This window comes from Poromitra crassiceps, assembly GCF_964638095.1.
Source record: "Poromitra crassiceps genome assembly, chromosome: 23".
Taxonomy (NCBI): Eukaryota; Metazoa; Chordata; class Actinopteri; order Beryciformes; family Melamphaidae; genus Poromitra; species Poromitra crassiceps.
Genome location: NC_139639.1, coordinates 17215270 through 17224477, shown reverse-complemented (window position 1 = coordinate 17224477; position 9208 = coordinate 17215270). Strand labels below are relative to the sequence as shown.

General features: G+C 46.6%; 1 protein-coding gene across 1 annotated transcript in view; it reads right to left on the bottom strand.

The window, feature by feature from the left end:
• Window positions 1–1413: 1413 nt before the first annotated feature.
• Window positions 1414–9208, bottom strand: part of LOC310796790 (unconventional myosin-VIIa-like) — a 29529-nt gene continuing 21734 nt past the window's right edge. Inside the window, exons 35-47 of the mRNA XM_083659023.1 lie at window positions 9077–9195; window positions 8196–8350; window positions 7811–7964; window positions 6494–6649; window positions 4362–4467; window positions 3809–3928; window positions 3434–3518; window positions 3232–3338; window positions 2954–3139; window positions 2576–2692; window positions 2376–2459; window positions 2085–2204; window positions 1414–1875 (exon numbers count right to left, since the gene is read on the bottom strand). Coding sequence (XP_083515149.1) covers window positions 1783–1875; window positions 2085–2204; window positions 2376–2459; window positions 2576–2692; window positions 2954–3139; window positions 3232–3338; window positions 3434–3518; window positions 3809–3928; window positions 4362–4467; window positions 6494–6649; window positions 7811–7964; window positions 8196–8350; window positions 9077–9195 — 1602 coding nt within the window. The 3' untranslated portion in view covers window positions 1414–1782. The remainder of the gene's footprint in view (window positions 1876–2084; window positions 2205–2375; window positions 2460–2575; window positions 2693–2953; window positions 3140–3231; window positions 3339–3433; window positions 3519–3808; window positions 3929–4361; window positions 4468–6493; window positions 6650–7810; window positions 7965–8195; window positions 8351–9076; window positions 9196–9208) is intronic.

Below are 9208 nucleotides of genomic sequence, written 5' to 3'. Positions count from 1 at the left end.
CTACCTACAGCATAAACACACCAAGAGTTAATACTAAAAGAAGGTGACCATTCTATTCTGAAACCTTATCTAAAAGCCATGCTTTGACCTTAATCTTAAAAATGAGATGGCTGGAGATGCTTTTTATAGCTAGGGGTAGAGAGTTCCAATTAACTGCTCCCCCAAACTTGAAAGAGCGTTTACCCATTTCGGTGGTGAACGTGGGCACGGTCAGGTCTGCAATACTGGCTCTGGTGAGGTGTGTGTGGGCTTCACTACGTTTCTGGAAGAGCTTACAAAGGTACGCAGGGGCTCTGTTGATATAGATGCTGTGCACGCTGGTAATCATTTACTCTTTTTTGTGTGTAAAAGGAAAAGGTTTACATCTCATTAAAATAGAACTATTGTGTATTATTGGGCATAAGACAAATTGAAGAGTGATGATGTATATACCGGCCGACTAGCAAGGAAACATTAAAGACCCCCTAAAGTAAAAAAAAGTTTTTGTTCTTGTTCTTTCAGTTGGATGTCTGAGCTTCACTGTGCAGAATGACATCTGTGCAGAGGTTTTATTTTATTTTATTATCTGACTGAGGCTGATCTATATAATCACATTTGATTGCTTCCATTATTTACTGAAAAAATCATACTGAGTTCACATATTTAACTTCAGAATGTAAGCTAAACTTGGTGAAGCTTCACACTTGTTAACCATACTTACTACACACGCAGAAATATTGTTTGTATTCCTTTATTCCCTCAAAACAGTTTCATATTGCCTATTTGCACAGGCACTCAATGTAGGAAGTCAAAGTCATTTTAACAGGTAAATTAATGCATTCATAGATATACTCTTAGCCTACTACACATGTATACAATATTTATCAGAATTGTAAGAGCACAAGTTAGTAATTGGAGAGGAAAATATATAAATAGCATAATAAACGATCAATATTGACTTAGAAAGGCAGCGCCGGTCTACATTTGCTTTGGATCACCGCCAACATTGACGATCAAAATCACTGGTGACTTTCACATCCGCACATCCAGTTAACAGAGGAACAGCGGAAGTAAAGGCAATACGGAGAAAACTAACTATTGGAATAACTGGCCGAGGAGTCCACACACACACACACACACACACACACACACACACACACACACACACACACACACACACACACACACACACACACACACACACACACACACACACACACACACACACAGAGAAAGGGATACAGCTACAGGTATACGCTGGTATGGATGGCGGCAGCCCCACTGATCCCTTGTGTCTGTGTGTTTCCATTTACGGTAATTATATTCGATAGTCATTTCATAGCATATATCTCAGGTATCATTTTCTGGTCTGTCGTAACTACAATATGAACTTAGCCCGGGATCCAAATATAATACCTATAATGTCTAGTCTAGTGAAGTTGCTTAATGCACTTTTTATACTCTTTTTTTTTTTTTTAAGTTTTGTTGTGATGCTTTTAAATGTCCATTTTACTCTCTTCTTTTCTTTTCTTTTCCTGTCAACCATTTTATGTGAAGCACTTTGAATTGCCTCTGTGTATGAAATGTGCTATACAAATAAACTTGACTTGACTTGACTTGACTAGTCTCTGACACTGTTGAAGCAGATTTGATTTTGGTACTAGTATGTGTTACGGGATATGTGTTCAACTCATTATTGTCACCAGTTTGTCATTAATAGGATACTAAGGGTAATGCAAGAGCACCGTTCGCTGTTGCATTATAAAGCAAAGCTATTCAGTCTCTCCTCTTTCCCATGATGCCTCAGGAAAACATCTGGTGCCTCGGCCGACCTGTCTGCCTCGCCTTCTCATACATGTTGATGTACGATCTAAGCAGGTCATCCATTGTGTAACCCTGAGAAAACAGAGACAGCGGATAGATTTGTCAGTAAACGTTTCATGTTCATTCATCTTTTTTTTTCTTTTTTTTACAATTTAACACACAGAGAGATTGATTTGTGCTACACACTTAAAAAGAAAAGAAAAAAAAGTAATGCCCTTCTGCAAGAAATGAGTTGTTAATGAATTTTGACTGGTGGATCATTTCTGGGGTCGGCCACTCACGTCGGAGGTTTGGCAGGTGAAGGTGTTTCCTTTCACCAGGTTGCCGATGGTCATCTGGAAGAAGCTGCTGCTGCTGTACCAGTTGGAGATGCGGCTGAACCCGTACATGACCAGCACCTCCTGAAAGAGTTCCATTCCTGTTAGACTACATTGAGCTCGCTGTGCCCTTTTATTTGTGAGACAGAATAGAATAGAATAGAATAGAACTGCCTATAACCAGATGAGGATATTGCAGAGTAGACAAAGTAAACCACACCATGTAACATGAGCTACTGTAATTACTGTTCATACCTTAGTCTTTGGGTCTATTAAGCTGACGCCTTGCTTGCTGATGGCAATCCTAACGTCAGTTGGGTAGCTGGATTCAGATGTTTGCTGCAAAACAAAACGCAATCACAAAATGATCATCAACTTTGCATACTCGCCCTGAAAAACCGTCTCCTTCTGCTGCTGCCCGCTGACGAGGCTTTCGCCCCATCGTGCTCACGTACTTTAACCTCAAAGAAAGCGCAGCCGAAGGTGGGCCAGCCGGAGATGGTTCGGAGGAAGGCCACTTTGGCCTCGTCCACGGTGGTGCCACTCTGCCTGTTGTAGGAGGAGATGATGTGCTGCGAACAGGACGACAAAAAGCTCAGTGGAAATATAGAGCAGTGCACAACCCCCCCCCCCCCCGCACGACAAAACATGCACAAAAAGGCCTCCCTCTCTCCTCCTAATCCTGCTCCCGCTGGTGCTTTCTTATCTTTTGTACTTTTCTAGATCAGAAGTCAGCATGTCGTCCGTTTCGTCCCTCGCCTCTCTATTCTCTCCCCTCTGCTTTTTCTTTGCTCCTTTGTTGACTCCTCTTAATCCTCCCCGTCGCCATCTACCTTCTTCCACTCCTCGGGGGACATGATTTTCATCTGGTCGTCTGGAACCAGGGTCTTCAGCATCTTGGGGATCATGACAAACTCCGACCGGTCCGAATCCACCTGGACTCTGAAGAGCAGCCCGGCCAGGCTGATGGCCTCCTCTCTGGTGCACCTGTGGTATCCCCGCAGGTACCTAGGCATCTCCTGTGTGGGGGGGGGGGCAGACAGAGCTCCTGTCAGTGCCTGTCAAAGGTGACTAGAGTCAAGTGCGTGTTTGTGGCTGTTGAGTTCGATACCTGCGGAAAATGGAAGGTGAGGTCTGCGGCCAGGTCTCTTCCCGGGATCACGTTGAACCACAGCTTCCTCTTGAACATCACCAGGTAGGGCACAGCGGACGCGGCGCCTGGGAAGCCAACACATTTTAACGATGTCATGTGAACTACAGATGGGGAGACACACAGAGAAATCGAAACTGAAGGCGTCAGTATGGCGCTTTACCCTCTCTGACTTTCTTCAGTTTCTTAGGTTGGTCAATCTCCTTCAAACTGTCAAAGAAATACTTCTGCTCATCCAAGCTCGTGACCTAGGAGTTAAAAACCATGTTAAAGGGGAAAGCATTTCATTCAAAAAGCCAATGTCATTCTGTATTTGTGAAGAATAAATACTCTGCAGATGGAGAATAACAGCTCTAGTCTGTGATTTAATATCCAATGATGCATTAAAGACTGACTTTGTATCAGTCCAAACCAAGAACATTTCTTTTTTTATCTTAAATATAAATCACTGTGGATGACAAGACTAATATCTACAAAAGTATCAATCACCAATCCCCATCAACTTGAAAAGTACGTTCACAACAGCACCCCTTCTCACCTTGCTTTGTGTCTTTGTTTTCAAGTAGAGGCCGTATCCGTCGGCTGAGCTCAGATGGAGCTGGGAGGCGATGCTGTGACACAGGTCTCTCATTCTGGTTGTGGACGTCACCTCAAAGATCTACAGTGGAACAGGAAGTGGGCGTTAAACAAATTCAACAAAGATATGCGACTGCTGCAGCCACATATTAAATGTTGATCCGCAATAACTCATTTTTGCTTGTCTGCTTCCCTATGTATTGGCGGTTGCTAATGGGGATCCTATCAAATAAACCAAACATAAGAAACAATAAGTGATAGAAATGTATGCAAAGTGAAAAAGAGACAGCTAAATAATCCAACAAACAAAGTCAAATTTGATCAAAACAGCGCTGATAAAATAAAGACAGAGTCACGTTTTTGCAATAACCACCGCTGTCTATCAATCATAACACCAAACTGACTTTTATCATTTACGGGTAGAAGCCTCAAGACTATTTTATTGTATCAAAGATCTGCTCTCTACTTGTGTTTGTCTTCCCAATATTTCCCTCTTCTTCCCTGTTGTGTCTTACATCGTCACTTTCATCTGGGAAGTGGACTTTATGGAAGATCTGGGTGCTGTTCTGCTGGATGGCATCCACTTCCACCTGATGGGGAGGCAGCTTCCTGGGCTCCGCACTGACCACACGAAACAGTACAATATGTTTATTTTACACGCACACGCGCGCATGCACACACGCATACACACACGCATACACACAAACAGTATCTGACCTACAGATGCAAAGACTGATAGATTTTAGACAATGAAATAATAATATTTTAATAGACTTACACTTCTCTTTACACACTAATGTTCACCCACTTCCATTTTTAAATCTTTCTGATCAGGAAAGCCCCAGAACTAAAATGGGAAGGTCACCCTCATCTTCTTTTGCGAAGCCAAGCCCAGGGCCCAGTTGCACAAAGCACCTTAGGTTAGGATTTCCCTTATGGCCCAATCCCACCGCAGCTAGTAGCGCGGTCCCGCTCCGCTCGACTCGACTTTTGGTCTCATCCCACCAGTATAAACCGGCCCAGCTCGGTTAGATTTGGGGCTGAGTCGTGCTACTTTTAGTACCTGCCTCGTCGGGGTTCTATTCTGCCAACCCGGGTCCATACCGTGACGTGAAAACATTGTAGGCGACTGATTGGTCAGGCAGAATCGTGTTTACTCTCTATATCCTACTGACTGTCAATGCAGCGCTGCATACCAGTTTACCTTCTTTTCTCTTCTATTATGCTTTTCTATCAGTCTTTTGTTTTGCTGCCTTCGCCTCTGGTGAAATAAAATCGGCGCGGTGGTTTCAATTGTCCAAAAGTCCGCTGCTCTGAAGCGCTTGTGTAGTTAGTGCTGCGTCGGCTCCGCTAGGCCGCAGGCGCCTGGTGAAGCCGCGGTTTTGCCTGGTGAGAGGCCGCGGGGGTAGAGGCTTCACTCTAGCGCAACCCCCGTCCCTCGCGCCCGTCCCTCGTGCAGCGCTTGTGAGTTTTGACTAACAACAAAGTGATATCCATCCTCCTGGTCGATTGTCACTTTTGGCCATGTACACTGTAACACCCGCCCAACATGCTGTGATGCTATGAGCTGGCTGCTCAGGCCAGGATCAAGGACTGTGATCATGCCAGCACTGCTCTCTCTCTCTCTCTCTCTCTCTCTCTCTCTCTCTCTCTCTCTCACACACACACACACACACACACACACACACACACACACACACACACACACACACACACACACACACACACACACACACACACACACACACACTGTAGGTAATTTAGAGGCACCAGTATTTCATAAACAGTTTAAAAGTTCTGTGTATGGATTTAATTGTAACGTTATGTTATAGCCTATTTCAGAACATGGGTGGAGGGCAGATATGCGGTCGCTGTGACGACCAGGTGTGGGCGGGGGCAGATGAAGGGCGGTCGAAGCAGAACGTCCATCGGGTTGAAGCAAGTAGAGCCGAGTGGTGACGGGCTGTGCAGGGCTGTAAAATGTGGTGGAATTGAGCCATTAGAGTCAGAGTTAAGGTGTCCATAAAATAGAATCGGCTGCACAAAACACACTTAAATCTTCTCCTTGAGGTTAAACATTTAAGGAAAGCATAAGCACAAGATTTAAGGGTGTTTTGTGCAGCCAATTCTATTTTATGGGCACCTTAACTCTGACTCTAAGGGAAATCTTAACCTAAGGTGCTTTGTGCAACTGGGTGTTTAACTAGTATTCTAACCATTTATTATGATATCTACTGAGAAACTTACTTTCAAAATGTTAGACAATACCAATTCACTTACATACTCCATTGGATGACTCCAATATGAATAGAATATTCCTTTGCAATGAAACGATTATTGAAGGATTACTTATTGGAGTTACTTATTGAGTATTACAAGCCCCAAAACAAATCTATAAAATATGAATTTTACTGATATTTCAATAGCATCATTACCGTCACCTACAACTGTGGATACGTATTATTTCAAGTTGCATTGTAACAAGAAGGTGGATGCAATTTCAATTATGCAAAAACAATATAATTCTTCTCAGTAATCTGACACATAGTCACGTTGTAAGTATGAAGGTATTCTGGATATGCCCATTAATTGTAACGGACTGCCAGTAACCAACTGTGTGTGTGTGTGTGTGTGTGTCCGGCCTGACCTGAGCCTCCCCTGTATTCTCTGCAGGCAGCCAGCAGCCAGCAGGTCTCGGGGCCGCGACTCCATGAAGCGCTGCGTGTGTCTCAGCAGGCTGTGACTGGGTGGGAATAAGCCTGAGCACAGCCACATCAGCTGCCAGCCACGCTCCATACTCAGCCTGAGAGAGAGAGGGGTGGGGTGGGGGGGGGGGGGGGGGGGGGGAGTGTGAGAGGGGGGAGAGGAGGGGAGAGAAGAGAGAGAAGGGGGAGGGAGGGAGAGTGTGAGAGAGGGTAGAGGGGAGAGAGAGAAGGGGGAGGGAGGGAGAGAGAGTGGGAGAGTGTGAGAGGGGGGAGAGAGCAGAGAGAGAGAAGGGGGAGGGAGGGAGAGAGAGTGGGAGAGTGTGAGAGTGGGGAGAGGAGGGGAGAGAAGAGAGAGAAGGGGGAGGGAGGAAGAGAGAGAGAGTGTGAGAGTGGGGAGAGGAGGGGAGAGAAGAGAGAGAAGGGGGAGGGAGGGAGAGTGTGAGAGAGGGTAGAGGAGGGGAGAGAGAGAAGGGGGAGGGAGGGAGAGAGAGTGGGAGAGTGTGAGAGGGGGGAGAGAGCAGAGAGAGAGAAGGGGGAGGGAGGGAGAGAGTGGGAGAGTGTGAGAGGGGGGAGAGGAGGAGAGAGAGAAGGGGGAGGGAGGGGGAGAGAGAGAGAGTGTGAGAGGGGGGAGAGGAGGGGAGAGAAGAGAGAGAAGGGGGAGGGAGAGTGTGAGAGAGGGTAGAGGAGGGGAGAGAGAGAAGGGGGAGGGAGGGAGAGTGGGAGAGTGTGAGAGGGGGGAGAGAGCAGAGAGAGAGAAGGGGGAGGGAGGGAGAGAGTGGGATAGTGTGAGAGGGGGGAGAGGAGGAGAGAGAGAAGGGGGAGGGAGGGAGAGAGAGAGAGTGTGAGAGGGGGGAGAGGAGGGGAGAGAGAAGAGAGAGGGAGGGAGAGAGCGGAAGAGTGTGAGAGAGGGTAGAGGAGGGGAGAGAGAGAGAAGGGGGAGGGAGGGAGGGAGAGAGTGTGAGAGAGGGTAGAGAAGGGGGAGGAAGGGAGAGATAATGGGAGAGTGTGAGCGGGGGGGAGAGGAGAGAGAGAAGGGGGGAGGGAGTGAGGGATAGGGAGGGAGAGGGAATGGATGAAATGCCTTGGTTCTGCCTATATACTGACTCTTTATGTCAGGTAAATAATTCAATAAAACCTTTTTACATATACAGGTGGGGACACGCATGGACGCGTACACGTGTGTGTGTGTCTGGCTTACACACACACATACAACACACACACACACACACACACACACACACACACACACACACACACACCTGTTGTTGTTATTGGTCATCTGTCTCATAAGTTGGCAGTAGATCTCGTCCTGCAGAGCTTCATACTGGGTGGCTGGACCAAAGATCTGGTCCGTCAGCTCTATGGGGCTGCGGGCCTGTTTGATGGGGTAGTCTCCCATGTACTTCAGGATAGGTAGCAGCCAAGGTCAAGGAGTCATAAACTAGACTACGACACAAAACTCCATGTATTCCAAATAGACATTATTAAACATCAGAATAGAATACACTCTATTTGTTCATCTCAACATTTTAAAATGCCACATCGTAGAATGTAAAAGTGGAACCAGAACAGGAATGGGTGCAGAGCCAACTCCAAAACGACCCGACCGCGACTGGGATGGCGACGCTCTGGCTTGAAGGATATCAGTGAAGGCGTTGCAGGCCAGCTGGCTGAGGTCGCTGTTGCGTGCCAGGCTCCTGAGCAGCGGCTGTTTGAGAGGCTCTCTGGAACACGCCCACAGCCTCTCCCGGCCCGCCCCTCTGGACACGCCCTGCCGGCCTACGTCCTTAGCCGGAGGCCTGCCACATGGAGGAGCCACAGTGAGCACACCACTGATGATATTTCATACAAACTGACATTCACACTGTATAACAGGGATGGATGTGATCATAGAGACAGTCCGCATGTCTGGGAACGCCCATACAGGCTCTAGGAACGCCCACAATAGACGCTGGGTTAGCCTGGGGGCGGGGTCAGGGTGGGGTAAATTCCCCCGTTCTATCCATTCAGCAAAGTTAGAATTTAGCTGATAGCCCAGCCCAGGCAGACACGATCAGGGATTTAACCACCGCAGTAAACGCACAACTGAGCAGACGTCTTGTGTTCTGCTCTAGAACCCCCATGTAGTTTAGAGCCGCAGCACCGTCTTTTGGTGAGTCAGCCCATGAGATATATTGGCGGTTTTACCCCACTCGCGCGCCAACCGTTTAACATTTTGTGGGCGTTCCCAGACATGCGGACTGTCTCTATATAGATTGCTTATAGATTGCTGAGAAGTAGAGCAGTGTCATGTCACTGTTAAAATACTGTATGTTTAAATATAAAACATTTAATTGTGTGTTTAAATATTGTATATGTCACTGCTTTTTTGGTCAAATAAAATATGCCCAACATGCACCAGCAAACAAATCCACAAGCTTTAAGTAATACTCAACATTTCAAGGACTGCCAAATTGCAAAGTGCTGCTATGTGGTGTGTGACAGTAGAGGGAATGACTGATAAAATAATATATATTTCTCATTACCGGAAGAACTCATGCGAAAACTCTTTTAAAGAGACGGGGGCCACGGTCTCGTCTCTCTGCGGGGCGCTCTGTACCGGCGAGCTTCTCCGGATTTGGTTTGGACCCAGATTGAGCAGGTTCTGATGGGTAAGA